This window comes from Lithobates pipiens, unplaced genomic scaffold, assembly GCF_037356315.1.
Source record: "Lithobates pipiens isolate NorthernLeopardFrog02 unplaced genomic scaffold, aLitPip1_a1.2 Scaffold_19, whole genome shotgun sequence".
In the NCBI taxonomy this organism is placed as follows: domain Eukaryota; kingdom Metazoa; phylum Chordata; class Amphibia; order Anura; family Ranidae; genus Lithobates; species Lithobates pipiens.
In genome coordinates this window covers 1,120,739-1,135,489 of record NW_027507764.1, presented here as the reverse complement: position 1 = coordinate 1,135,489, position 14,751 = coordinate 1,120,739, and the positions used below count along the sequence as shown (strand labels likewise).

The 14,751-nt window shown below is 54.6% G+C and overlaps 1 protein-coding gene and 1 long non-coding RNA gene across 2 annotated transcripts in view; one reads left to right on the top strand and one right to left on the bottom strand.

The window, feature by feature from the left end:
- The window catches only part of LOC143995757 (F-box/LRR-repeat protein 6-like), a 108,869-nt gene extending 105,653 nt beyond the window's left edge, over positions 1-3,216 (bottom strand). The window contains exon 1 of the mRNA XM_077490470.1: positions 2,290-3,216. Within this exon, the coding sequence (XP_077346596.1) occupies positions 2,290-2,292 (3 nt within the window). The 5' untranslated portion in view covers positions 2,293-3,216. The remainder of the gene's footprint in view (positions 1-2,289) is intronic.
- A 163-nt stretch (positions 3,217-3,379) lies between these two features.
- LOC143998149 (uncharacterized) overlaps positions 3,380-14,751 on the top strand; it is a 76,390-nt gene continuing 65,018 nt past the window's right edge. The window contains exon 1 of the long non-coding RNA XR_013277763.1: positions 3,380-3,448. This is a non-coding gene — a long non-coding RNA (uncharacterized LOC143998149). The remainder of the gene's footprint in view (positions 3,449-14,751) is intronic.

The window sequence follows — 14,751 nt, the reverse complement described above, 5'->3', positions numbered from 1 at the left end:
ACTTATTGACTCGTGTATAAGCCGAGGGTGAGACATGCCTGTCCATCCCTGTGTGTGTGTCCGTCCATCCCTGTGTGTCCGTCCATCCCTGTGTGTCCGTCCATCCATCCCTGTGTGTGTGTGTGTCCATCCATCCATCCATCCCTGTGTGTGTGTGTCTCCATCCATCCATCCATCCATCCCTGTGTGTGTGTGTCTCCATCCATCCATCCATCCATCCCTGTGTGTGTGTGTCTCCATCCATCCATCCATCCATCCCTGTGTGTGTGTGTATCCATCCATCCCTGTGTGTGTGTCCGTCCATCCCTGTGTGTCCGTCCATCCCTGTGTGTCCGTCCATCCCTGTGTGTCCGTCCATCCCTGTGTGTCCGTCCATCCATCCCTGTGTGTGTGTGTGTCCATCCATCCATCCATCCCTGTGTGTGTGTGTGTCTCCATCCATCCATCCATCCATCCCTGTGTGTGTGTGTCTCCATCCATCCATCCATCCATCCCTGTGTGTGTGTGTCTCCATCCATCCATCCATCCATCCCTGTGTGTGTGTGTATCCATCCATCCCTGTGTGTGTGTGTGTCTCCATCCATCCATCCATCCGTGTGTGTGTGTCTCCATCCGTGTGTGTGTGTGTGTGTGTGTGTGTGTGTGTGTGTGTGTGTGTGTGTGTGTGTGTCCAGCCTACCTGTGTCCCGAGCCTTTGTCCCGAGCCTCCGTCCCGTGTCGTGCCTTGCCTTCGTCCCGTCCCGTCCCGTCCCGTCCCGTCCTGTCCCGTGCCGTGCCTTGCCTTGCCTTGCCTCCGTCCCGTGCCCTCTTCGTCGGCGGCCATTGTAAAATTCAAAAGCCGCGCCTCCTCCTTCGCCTGTGATAGGCGGAACACTGAATTTCCCAGCAGCCTGTGTTCCGCCTATCACAGACGTCGTATCATCCTCGTCCGTAGTACGAGGATGAGAAGATGCCCGTGATAGGCGGAACACAGGCTGCTGGGAAATTCAGTGTTCCGCCTATCACAGGCGAAGGCGGAGCCGGAGGCGCGGCTTTTGAATCAGAATGGCCGCTGTCTGTCTGCTCGACACGCTGATCGAGCAGGCAGACAGCGATGACTCGAGTATAAGCCGAGGGGGGCACTTTCAGCCTCAAAAAAGAGGCTGAAAATCTCGGCTTATACTCGAGTATATACGGTACATGAAATCTTTCTACTACAACCTCCATGAATGAAATATTTTTACTCCTACCTCCGCATTTCAACTGCTTCACCTAAAGTCCCAATTTCCTTGTGAATATGTGCAAAGGACATCAGTCCCGAAGAGGAAGGAGGCGCATCTGCCTCATATGTGCACACCAGTACCCCCTGCCAGTGCCCCCCGCCAATGCCCACCTCTTCCCTCACCCCAACCTCCCCCTTATCCTCTCCCCCTCAACCCGACCTCCCCCCTTATCCTCTCCCCCCACCCCGACCTCTCACCCACTCCCCTCTCCCCATCCCCTCTCTCCCACCCCACCCTCTCCCTACCCTATCCTCCCCTCACCCCAACTTCTCTTGATGTCTCCTCACCCCAACCTCTCCCCACCCCTGAAAACCAAATCTCTCATCACCTCACCCCTCCCCACACCACCCCCTCGCCCAGACCTCTCATCACCCCCCCACCCATCCCTCCACCTCTCCACACCACCCCCTCGCCCAGACCTCTCATCACCCCCCCCCACCCCTCCCTCCACCTCTCCACACCACCCCCTCACCCAGACCTCTTCTCTTCACGTGTCCTGGTGTAAAGGGATTGAGGTGGCAATCTTAGTAGGTAGTTCTATGTGGTTGCGTAGACAAGTTGTATGCAGGTAGGTAAGTCGGGTAGTTGGTGTACTATGCTCTATGTGGGTGCATCTGCCTCATATGTGCACACCAGTGCCCCCCGCCCATGCCCACCTCTTCCCTCACCCCAACCTCCCCCTTATCCTCTCCCCCTCAACCCGACCCCCCCCCCCCTTATCCCCTTATGGGCATGGCTTGAGTGGAATAGTGGGCGTGGTTTAAAGGGGGCGTGACTCAAAGGGGGTGCGGCTAGAGTCTAACGAGGGATGGAGGAAGAAAGAAAGAGGGATGGAGGGACAGCAGGCCCAGATCCTACACAATAGAATAGTGTGCATTCTAGAAAGTTTAACAATCAGCAGATAAAGATACTCCAAACACCTGGTGTCAGCACTTCAATCATCCCGGCACCATGGTTGTTATGGTATCAGGATAATTGAAGCGCATTATTACTACATTGTAACATAAAATTAAATAGTTCAACTCACCATAATGCGGAATCAGTGGGAGCCCCGAGTCTGTCACTTGTCATGTCGTCTGCCATCAGGTATCCCCGGACAGAGTGCTTCCTTACATCTCAGGTGTCCCCGGCGGAGTGCTTCCTTACATCTCAGGTGTCCCCGGCGGAGTGCTTCCTTACATCTCAGGTGTCCCCGGCGGAGTGCTTCCTTACATCACAGGTGTCCCCGGGGGGAGTGCATCTCAGGGTCACACACGGAAAAGGGGGGGTCACACACGGACGGGGGGTCACCCACGGAAGGGGGGGTCACCCGCGGAAGAGGGGGGGTCACCCGCGGAAGGGGGGGGTCACACGCGGAAGGGGGGGTCACCCGCGGAAGGGGGGTCACTCACACGGAAGAGGGGGGGTCACTCACACGGAAGAGGGGGGGTCACACGCGGAAGGTGGGGTCACACGCGGAAGAGGGGGGTCACCCAAGGAAGAGGGGTCACACGCGGAAGGAGGGGTCACCCACGGAAGAGGGGGTCACTCACACGGAAGAGGGGGGTCACTCACACGGAAGAGGGGGGTCACTCACACGGAAGAGGGGGGTCACACACGGAAGAGGGGGGGTCACCCACGGAAGGGGGGTCACTCACACGGAAGAGGGGGGTCACCCCCGGAAGAGGGGGGTCACTCACACGGAAGAGGGGGGTCACTCACACGGAAGAGGGGGGTCACTCACACGGAAGAGGGGGTCACACACATTATGTCCGCCGGCAGCGCACCTCTAGCGAATAAACAATCGGGGAAAAGGGATTTCCCGTGAAACACTAAAATCGTTAAACGGGTCTAAATCGGGACTTCTGGAAACTATGCATGTAGGTAGGTGGACTGGGCAGGTCTATCCAGGCAGGTAGGTGGGCAGTTTCCTGGTGATTGGAGGAGACAAACCGCCTCACCCTCCCGCCCCCTCTCTGTACGTCCGAGGTCACATGACCGCACGCGGAGCTCCGCATTGGTCGCAGCAACAAAGCAGGAAGGGGAGCGGTGGGCGGTCCCATAGCCGGGTGTACCAAGATGGCGACCCGCGCCGAAGCCCCGCCCCCTGGCAAAGTGAGTGGGAGGAGGAACACGGCACTTAGTCCCGCCCACCGACCAGTAGCGGGAATCCCGGGTAGGAGAGAAGGATCGGTGATTGCCGCACGGTACGGTGTGGGGGGAGGGTTGGAGTATTTCCATCATCAGGCGGAGGGGGGCGGGGCCTATGATAATGAGATGAGGACCCCTCCTCCACCATTGTATTCTGCCCTCCCCTCTCATATGTCCGGTGTCCCCATAGAGGAGATTTCCTTCACTTCCTGTCCCACAGACACTACAGGAAGTCACAAGATCCTATGTGTGTCCCTATTGGAGGATTTCCCTCTATTCCTGTACTGGGGACACCCAACACCGGGGATTTCCTGTCACATAGGAGGGTGACTCTTCCTACCGGGGACACAGAGAGCAATAAACACCCACCAGGGAGTCTCACCCCCTCCCCCTCCATCCTGGTTACATGATATTCTCATAGGACTTTTCCCTGCGATGTGTTCTTATAAGTGACCAGTAGGGGGCGCTCCGCCATCATTCTCACCCTCTGGCTGTATAATACCCCTGCCGGTATGATGGGGGTCCTCGGGAGCCCTCTGTGGGGGAAGAAACTCAAACTGAGCGCCCATCCCCCTAACATTGGAGGTCCATCATACTTCCCTGGTGTGGAGGGTCCCGAGGGGCCCAGTGTACAGACAGGAGGGTGAGGGGTCATCACTCGGGATGGAGGGTGAGGGGTCATCACTCTGGATGGAGGGTGAGGGGTCATCACTGTGGATGGAGGGTGCGGGGTCATCACTCTAGATGGAGGGTGAGGGGTCATCACTGTGGATGGAGGGTGTGGGGTCATCACTCGGGATGGAGGGTGAGGGGTCATGACTCTGGATGGAGGGTGAGGGGTCATCACTCTGGATGGAGGGTGAGGGGTCATCACTCTGGATGGAGGGTGAGGGGTCATCACTCTGGATGGTGGGTGAGGGGTCATCACTCTGGATGGAGGGTGAGGGGTCATCACTGTGGATGGAGGGTGAGGGGTCATCACTCTGGATGGAGGGTGAGGGGTCATCACTCTGGATGGTGGGTGAGGGGGTCATCACTCTGGATGGAGGGTGAGGGGTCATCACTCTGGATGGAGGGTGAGGGGTCATCACTCTGGATGGTGGGTGAGGGGTCATCACTCTGGATGGAGGGTGAGGGGTCATCACTCTGGATGGAGGGTGAGGGGTCATCACCGTGGATGGAGGGTGAGGGGTCATCACCGTGGATGGAGGGTGAGGGGTCATCACTCTGGATGGTGGGTGAGGGGTCATCACTCTGGATGGAGGGTGAGGGGTCATCACTCTGGATGGAGGGTGAGGGGTCATCACTCTGGATGGAGGGTGAGGGGTCATCACTCTGGATGGAGGGTGAGGGGTCATCACTCTGGATGGAGGGTGAGGGGTCATCACTCTGGATGGAGGGTGAGGGGTCATCACCGTGGATGGAGGGTGAGGGGTCATCACTGTGGATGGAGGGTGAGGGGTCATCACTCTGGATGGAGGGTGAGGGGTCATCACTCTGGATGGTGGGTGAGGGGTCATCACTCTGGATGGAGGGTGAGGGGTCATCACTCTGGATGGAGGGTGAGGGGTCATCACCGTGGATGGAGGGTGAGGGGTCATCACTCTGGATGGAGGGTGAGGGGTCATCACCGTGGATGGAGGGTGAGGGGTCATCACCGTGGATGGAGGGTGAGGGGTCATCACCGTGGATGGAGGGTGAGGGGTCATCACCGTGGATGGAGGGTGAGGGGTCATCACTGTGGATGGAGGGTGAGGGGTCATCACTCTGGATGGAGGGTGAGGGGTCATCTCTCTGGATGGAGGGTGAGGGGTCATCACTCTGGATGGAGGGTGAGGGGTCATCACTCGGGATGGAGGGTGAGGGGTCATCACTGTGGATGGAGGGTGAGGGGTCATCACTGTGGATGGAGGGTGAGGGGTCATCACTGTGGATGGAGGGTGAGGGGTCGTCACTCTGGATGGTGGGTGAGGTGTCATCACTCTGGATGGTGGGTGAGGGGTCATCACTCGGGATGGAGGGTGAGGGGTCATCACTCTGGATGGTGGGTGAGGGGTCATCACTCTGGATGGTGGGTGAGGGGTCATCACTCTGGATGGAGGGTGAGGGGTCGTCACTCTGGATGGTGGGTGAGGGGTCGTCACTCTGGATGGTGGGTGAGGGGTCATCACTCTGGATGGTGGGTGAGGGGTCATCACTCGGGATGGAGGGTGAGGGGTCATCACTCTGGATGGTGGGTGAGGGGTCGTCACTCTGGATGGAGGGTGAGGGGTCATCACTCTGGATGGAGGGTGAGGGGTCGTCACTCTGGATGGTGGGTGAGGGGTCGTCACTCTGGATGGTGGGTGAGGGGTCATCACTCTGGATGGTGGGTGAGGGGTCATCACTCGGGATGGAGGGTGAGGGGTCATCACTCTGGATGGTGGGTGAGGGGTCATCACTCTGGATGGAGGGTGAGGGGTCATCACTCTGGATGGAGGGTGAGGGGTCATCACTCTGGATGGAGGGTGAGGGGTCATCACTGTGGATGGAGGGTGAGGGGTCATCACTCTGGATGGAGGGTGAGGGGTCATCACTCTGGATGGTGGGTGAGGGGTCATCACTCTGGATGGTGGGTGAGGGGTCATCACTCTGGATGGAGGGTGAGGGGTCATCACTCTGGATGGAGGGTGAGGGGTCATCACTCTGGATGGAGGGTGAGGGGTCATCACTCTGGATGGAGGGTGAGGGGTCATCACTCTGGATGGAGGGTGAGGGGTCATCACTCGGGATGGAGGGTGAGGGGTCATCACTCGGGATGGAGGGTGAGGGGTCATCACTGTGGATGGATTGTGCGGGGTCATCACTGTGGATGGAGGGTGAGGGGTCGTCACTCTGGATGGTGGGTGAGGGGTCCTCACTCTGGATGGAGGGTGAGGGGTCATCACTCTGGATGGAGGGTGAGGGGTCATCACTCTGGATGGAGGGTGCGGGGTCATCACTCTGGATGGAGGGTGCGGGGTCATCACTCTGGATGGTGGGTGAGGGGTCATCACTGTGGATGGAGGGTGAGGGGTCATCACTGTGGATGGAGGGTGAGGGGTCATCACTGTGGATGGAGGGTGAGGGGTCGTCACTCTGGATGGAGGGTGAGGGGTCATCACTCTGGATGGAGGGTGAGGGGTCATCACTGTGGATGGAGGGTGCGGGGTCATCACTCTGGTTGGAGGGTGAGGGGTCATCACTCTGGATGGTGGGTGAGGGGTCATCACTCTGGATGGTGGGTGAGGGGTCATGACTCTGGATGGTGGGTGAGGGGTCATGACTCTGGATGGAGGGTGAGGGGTCGTCACTCTGGATGGTGGGTGAGGGGTCGTCACTCTGGATGGAGGGTGAGGGGTCATCACTCTGGATGGTGGGTGAGGGGTCGTCACTCTGGATGGTGGGTGAGGGGTCGTCACTCTGGATGGAGGGTGAGGGGTCATCACTCTGGATGGTGGGTGAGGGGCCATGACTCTGGATGGAGGGTGAGGGGTCATCACTCTGGATGGAGGGTGAGGGGTCATCACTCGGGATGGAGGGTGAGGGGTCATGACTCTGGATGGAGGGTGAGGGGTCATCACTCTGGATGGTGGGTGAGGGGTCATCACTCTGGATGGAGGGTGAGGGGTCATCACTCTGGATGGAGGGTGAGGGGTCATCACTGTGGATGGAGGGTGAGGGGTCATCACTGTGGATGGAGGGTGAGGGGTCATCACTCTGGATGGTGGGTGAGGGGTCGTCACTCTGGATGGTGGGTGAGGGGTCGTCACTCTGGATGTTGGGTGAGGGGTCATGACTCTGGATGGTGGGTGAGGGGTCATGACTCTGGATGGAGGGTGAGGGGTCATGACTCTGGATGGAGGGTGAGGGGTCATGACTCTGGATGGAGGGTGAGGGGTCATGACTCTGGATGGAGGGTGAGGGGTCATCACTCTGGATGGAGGGTGAGGGGTCATCACTCTGGATGGTGGGTGAGGGGTCATCACTCGGGATGGAGGGTGAGGGGTCATCACTCGGGATGGAGGGTGAGGGGTCATCACTCGGGATGGAGGGTGAGGGGTCATCACCGTGGATGGAGGGTGAGGGGTCATGACTCTGGATGGAGGGTGAGGGGTCATGACTCTGGATGGAGGGTGAGGGGTCATCACTGTGGATGGAGGGTGAGGGGTCATCACTCGGGATGGAGGGTGAGGGGTCATCACTCGGGATGGAGGGGACGATGATGATAAGATAATGATAGGTAGATGATGATGAGGAGGAGGAGATGATGATGATGATGGGATGATAACAATGGGGAGAAGATGGGGGGGGGGGGGGGGGGTGATGATGACGATTAATATAATCTAATCTCTTCCTCTCAGATGTCCTCCTCACACAGGAAGTGCATTATTATATCATCATATTTTTTCTCCATTGGAGGACGCAGGATTTCTGATATATTCGGGGTTATATTGCCACCTGTTGGAGGGTTGGACATGTGATGGACCAGCCTGGACTGTGACCCTCAGGTCGTGGGTCCTGCGTTGTGGCGCTCTCCAGGTCCCGGGTCCTGCGTTGTAGTGCTCTCCAGGTCCCGGGTCCTGCGTTGTGGCGCTCTCCAGGTCCCGGGTCCTGCGTTGTGGCGCTCTCCAGGTCCCGGGTCCTGTGTTGTGGCGCTCTCCAGGTCCCGGGTCCTGCGTTGTGGCGCTCTCCAGGTCCCGGGTCCTGCGTTGTGGCGCTCTCCAGGTCCCGGGTCCTGCGTTGTGGTGCTCTCCAGGTCCCGGGTCCTGCGTTGTGGCGCTCTCCTGCCCCAGAGTCATAGTACAGCCCCCGATGTGACCTGAAGACTCATTTGGTGAGCAGCCATGTGTGGTGACCACCAGGAGCTCCTCATTACTAGGACCACTGGGCAGCTTTAGGTTTGCTGCTGAAGGACTGATATTATCTGCTGAGTGGTCCTCCCTGACCTCTCTGCTGCCCCTCTACAGGGATCTGGCCCCCTTCAGCTGCCCCTCTACAGGGATCTGGCCCCCTTCAGCCGCCCCTCTACAGGGATCTGGCCCCCTTCAGCCGCCCCTCCACAGGGATCTGGCCCCTTCAGCTGCCCCTCCACAGGGATCTGCCCCCTTCAGCCGCCCCTCTACAGGGATCTGGCCCCCTTCAGCTGCCCCTCTACAGGGATCTGGCCCCCTTCAGCTGCCCCTCTACAGGGATCTGGCCCCCTTCAGCTGCCCCTCTACAGGGATCTGCCCCCTTCAGCTGCCCCTCTACAGGGATCTGCCCCCTTCAGCTGCCCCTCTACAGGGATCTGGCCCCCTTCAGCTGCCCCTCTACAGGGATCTGGCCCCCTTCAGCCGCCCCTCTACAGGGATCTGCCCCCTTCAGCTGCCCCTCTACAGGGATCTGCCCCCTTCAGCTGCCCCTCTACAGGGATCTGCCCCCTTCAGCTGCCCCTCTACAGGGATCTGGCCCCCTTCAGCTGCCCCTCTACAGGGATCTGCCCCCTTCAGCTGCCCCTCTACAGGGATCTGCCCACTTCAGCTGCCCCTCTACAGGGATCTGGTCCCCTTCAGCTGCCCCTCTACAGGGATCTGCCCCCATCATCCGCCCCTCTACATGGATCTGCCCCCTTCAGCTGCCCCTCTACAGGGATCTGCCCCCTTCAGCTGCCCCTCTACAGGGATCTGCCCCCTTCAGCTGCCCCTCTACAGGGATCTGGCCCCCTTCAGCTGCCCCTCTACAGGGATCTGCCCCCTTCAGCTGCCCCTCTACAGGGATCTGGCCCCCTTCAGCTGCCCCTCTACAGGGATCTGCCCCCTTCAGCTGCCCCTCTACAGGGATCTGCCCCCTTCAGCTGCCCCTCTACAGGGATCTGCCCCCTTCAGCTGCCCCTCTACAGGGATCTGGCCCCCTTCAGCTGCCCCTCTACAGGGATCTGGCCCCCTTCAGCTGCCCCTCTACAGGGATCTGCCCCCTTCAGCTGCCCCTCTACAGGGATCTGTCCCCTTCAGCTGCCCCTCTACAGGGATCTGCCCCCTTCAGCTGCCCCTCTACAGGGATCTGGCCCCCTTCAGCTGCCCCTCCCTTCTGCTATGCAGAGGCTGGTTTGTGTCGGCCTCACACCATGTGATATGATGTTTTCCACCTTGCCATGCAACATATCTGATCATAGATACACGGGGGGGACAATCCCGCTGTACCAAGTGCCTCCAGCTCACACCCCACTAACCATTCCGCTGGTGACTACAGTGTGCCCCATGAGGGGCCTGACACAGACGCTCTGGGATTTTGCCCTCTCCTAGGGTCTAGGCCATCCACTGAGCATTCCATACCTCCATCAGACATGGCTGTCTTCTCCGCTCTATCCCGAGGTGATTTCATGGGGGTCATGGAGGATTTTATAGACCAAATATCTCCTCTGATTGTTGACTCCAACAATCTCTATCCAAACTTCTCCCGGCATTAGCCGCCTCTGAGCCTTCAGACACCGAGACCCTGCCCGATGCCGAGTCTCTCCGGTTCTGGATGGGTGGCACCTCTTCTGCCATTACTCCCAAACTAAAGGAGACTGTTTCAGCTCTTATTGATGCGGTGCACCTCTTTAACACTCACAGAACAGTCTGTAGACGCTAATTCTGTGCTTAGTCTTAGTTTAGGATCTTTTATGTCCCATAAGACCACCAAGACCCTTTTGGTACCCCCACTGCCTGTAGTCTTCCTTTTGGAGCTGGGAAATTCCTATGTCTCTCCCAAGCGTTTTCCAGCCTTGTACCGTTATGAGGAGGACTTTGTAAAATAAGTGGACTGCCCCCTGTGATGATCCGGCAGTATCCTGACTTGAAGCATCTCCCACCCCATTGGAGGATGCTCCTGTTTTTTAGGACCCCAACAAGTTCCTGGAGGTCCAGAACTCTGTTCCTTCTCTGCAGTCTGATTGGCCATGACCCTATTCTGTCACTCCTCTGGTCTAAAGCAATTGGTACTCCTCTCCATTGCCTTGAACTATAGGGTGGAGAGGGTGATGGGGTCTTTGGAAGTCTCCTGCCTCATCTCTTGTAGGAGTTTTCCTGGCAGAGAACATCAGGAGGTCCCTCTGGATTTCTTGAGCAAGTTTAGAGCTGCAGAACCCGCATGCAGAAAGTGTTGTGCATTGCAGAAAGTTTCCATGAAGGATATCGCCAGTGAGAAGAGGAGCCGTCATCCTCAGCAAAACGAGCCTCGGCCTCACCCATGATGGAGGCCAAAAAGAGTCTCTTCTACAACTTCATGGCCTCCTCCTCCAAAGCCAAACCCAGGTCTGCCAACCATTGTATCCCAACATCCTGGGCTTCTTGTACCCTAAATTTTCTAAAGTATGAGAGGGCGCCTCCACTTTTCGAACACTTGGAGACCCGTATCTCATGCTTGGATGTGAGAGGTGGGTTCCAGGGGCTGGTTTTCCTGGTTTATTACTTTCAGCCCGTTGGGGTTCTATACAACAGATCCACCATGCTGAAAGCTGGGAAGTCTGCTTTTCACAAGATCTGTCGCCATACATGGAAGGGATAATTGCTCGTTAGGACGAGGTGATCGGCCTTCCCCCAGGAACTTCATCTTGGGAAGAATCCTCTCCTTATACAATAGTTGGCTTTGGATCAGTATTTGGCCCTCAGAATTATTGGGTGTCGGGTCTCTGCACATTTGATCCTATTCTAGAGACTGCTGGCTTCTCATTCTTTGATCAAACCCTTTGTGCGGGGTCTCTCTCATGTGGCTCTTCTCTCCCCCGTGACTCTGAGGGATCTGAATTTTGGTTCTTTCGGCTCTTCAAAAACCGCCCTTTATACCTTTATGACTGTACTCTTGCACTAATGTTCAATAAATATTACCTGTTTGAATGGAAAAAAAAAAACCGCCCTTTGCCCCCCTTGGGGATATTCCACTTTCCACTCTCGGGGAAGGTGGCATTTCTTCTTGTCATCACCTCTTCTAGGAGAGTGTCTGGGCTGGTGGCCTTATCCTGTAAAGAACTCTTTCTGGTCCTACACAAGGACAAGGTGGTGTTGAGGCCCAGAACTTCCTTCTTATCTATGGCAGTTTTGGCCTTTTACCGCAACCAGGACATTGTTCTTCCATTCCTCTGCCGACTCTAGAGAAGGAGATCTCCATCCAACGCCTGGATGTAGTTTCTTCCTTCAGAAGACGGAACTTCTCTTTCTCGAAGGTCTCCTGGAGCTGTAAGTGCCTATTTGTTTCTTTCAGAATCAGAATTACAAGTCCGACACCAGGACTTGTGTTCACACATTCTCCAACATTTACTGGGGGGATGTTTGGATCTTCCCTGATGTCGGCTTTGGACGGAAGGTCTTTAAGGCGTCTTCTTGAGCTGCAGGTAGTTCTGAGTTGTGTTTTTTGTGTGCCCGGTTGTGTGTTGTTTTCTGTGTTTCCCAATCCTCAGTTGGACTGCTTTGGGCCTACAGATAGCATATGACTTTCTGTGTCCCTTAATGGATGGGAAACAAAAATAGGATTTTAGATCTTCTAGTAAAATGTGTTTCTTGTAGTCCAGAGAGGGAAACGTTCCGCCCTCTGTGGTTATAGCCGTGCTCTTGGTACTTGTCGGAGAAAATTGACGCTTCTCCCTGTAAGCAGATCATTTCTTTGCTCTTAAAGCGGGATTCCGCTGCCGTTTTTTTTTTTTTACCTGTGTCACTGGTGGGTGATTCCTACGGTGTCTTTGCAGTCACGATTGGCGTCTTTTTAACCCCCAGCGTGACGATTTTATTGCTAAGGAAAACTTTAAAAAAAGCAGTCTGGCGGTTTCCATTTTCACTGTGGGCGTTTGAAGCCCACAGGCATTTACTTCCTGTATGCGATGACACTGAGCTCCCAGCATCCACCGCTCCATCTCGCACATGCTCATTGAGTGTCCTCTTTGTTTTCCTTCCTCTTGCCTCGTGTGCTATAGTGGTAATGGCAGATAGAGCTGCCTGCCCACTTTCAAAATGGCAATTTCGGACACGACCTCGTCACGTGATTTTAATTTTTTGTGAAGAATCACCAACAAGTGGGACACAATTGTGAAGTGGAACGAAATTTATTGGATATTTTAAACTTTTTTAGCAAATAAAAAACTGAAAAGTGGGGCGTGCAAAATTATTCGGCCCCTTTACTTTCAGTGCAGCAAACTCACTCCAGAAGTTCAGCGAGGATCTCTGAATGATCCAATGTTGTCCTAAATGACTGATGGTGATAAATAGAATCCACCTGTGTGTAATCAAGTCTCTGTATAAATGCACCTGCTCTGTGATAGTCTCAGGGTTCTGTTGAAAGCGCAGAGAGCATCATGAAGACCAAGGAACACACCAGGCAGGTCCGTAATACTGTTGTGGAGAAGTTTAAAGCCGGATTTGGATACAAAAAGATTTCCCAAGCTTTAAACATCCCAAGGAGCACTGTGCAAGCCATCATTTTGAAATGGAAGGAGTATCAGACCACTGCAAATCTACCAAGACCTGGCCGTCCCTCTAAACTTTCAGCTCAGACAAGGAGAAGACTGATCAGAGATGCAGCCAAGAGGCCCATGATCACTCTGGATGAACTGCAGAGAACTACAGCTGAGGTGGGAGAGTCTGTCCATAGGATAACAATCAGTCGTACACTGCACAAATCTGCCCTTTATGGAAGAGTGGCAAGAAGAAAGCCATTTCTCAAAGATATCCATAAAAAGTCTCGTCTAAAGTTTGCCACAAGCCACCTGGGAGACACACCAAACATGTGGAAGAAGGTGCTCTGCTCAGATGAAACCAAAATCCAACTTTTTGCCCACAATGCAAAACGATATGTTTGGCGTAAAAGCAACACAGCTCATCACCCTCAACACACCATCCCCACTGTCACACATGGTGGTGGCAGCATCATGGTTTGGGCCTGCTTTTCTTCAGCAGGGACAGGGAAGATGGTTAAAATTGAGGGGAAGATGGATGCAGCCAAATACAGGACCATTCTGGATGAAAACCTGTTGGAGTCTGCAAAAGACCTGAAACTGGGACGGAGATTTATCTTCCAACAAGACAATGATCCCAAACATACAGCAAAATCTACAAAGGAATGGTTCACAAATAAACGTATCCAGGTGTTAGAATGGCCAAGTCAAAGTCCAGACCTGAATCCAATCGAGAATCTGTGGAAAGAGCTGAAAACTGCTGTTCACAAACGCTCTCCATCCAACCTCACTGAGCTCCAGCTGTTTTGCAAGGAAGAATGGGCAAGAATTTCAGTCTCTCGATGTGCAAAACTGATAGAGACACCCCAAGCGACTTGCAGCTGTAATCGCAGCAAAAGGTGGCTCTACAAAGTATTAACGCAAGGGGGCCGAATCATTTTCCACGCCCCACTTTTCATTTTTTTATTAGTTAAAAAAGTTTAAAAAATCCAATAGATTTCGTTCCACTTCACAATTGTGTCCCACTTGTTGGTGATTCTTCACAAAAAATAAACATTTTATATCTTTATGTTTGAAGCCTGAAATGTGGCAAAAGGTTGAAAAGTTCAAGGGGGTGAATACTTTCGCAAGGCACTGTAAATACTGCATATTATTTTATTTCAATGGTCATAACTGCATCTATGTTCCAAAGCCATTTGAATAAGATGAACTTGCAATTTTCTGTACAAAACCGCTTTAAAAGCACAAAAAGCTCTTCTATAATGGCGGGAAGGCGCGCCCTTCTTTCTCTCCAAGTGATACAAACAGTTGTTGGTGGAACCTCGACCTCCGTATGAAATCCTCAGCAAAATAGCCAGTTTACTTTTTTATTTATACTAAACACATTGATGACAAAAGAGGCTGCTGACTTCAGAATCGGCCAATCAGACACTTGTATTCATTGTAAAGAACCAATGACACTCATGTATATATTCAAACAGAAGTAGAGTAGTGATGTGTGACGGTGGTGTGATGAGCACGTGGCTTTGAACACCATTGTGTGCACATTCCCACTGCTACCAGTGATGCGAACCATACCAAACTATCGCCCAGCGAGTCTTAATTCTGTATGGTTATACTAGGGTTCCCATATACACCGATCTGCTCACTTAGAAGTTTAGATGCGATCGCCATGGAGGGGCCAGTTCCTTGGTGAGGCATAAACAAATAACCTTAAAAGAGCAAACAGATCCGCCGTGCCCAAGGGAAGGTTTCCACATCCAATGGTCTTCCACTAAAGTCTGTATGTGTGCGAATAACCTTACATGAGTGTATTACAGCAAAACTGACACTGGGGGGCGTCTGACAACATACATTACCCACTTAAGGACCACCGCATGCCATTGTACGTCAGCAGAATGGCACCGACAGGCACAAGCACGTACATGTACGTGC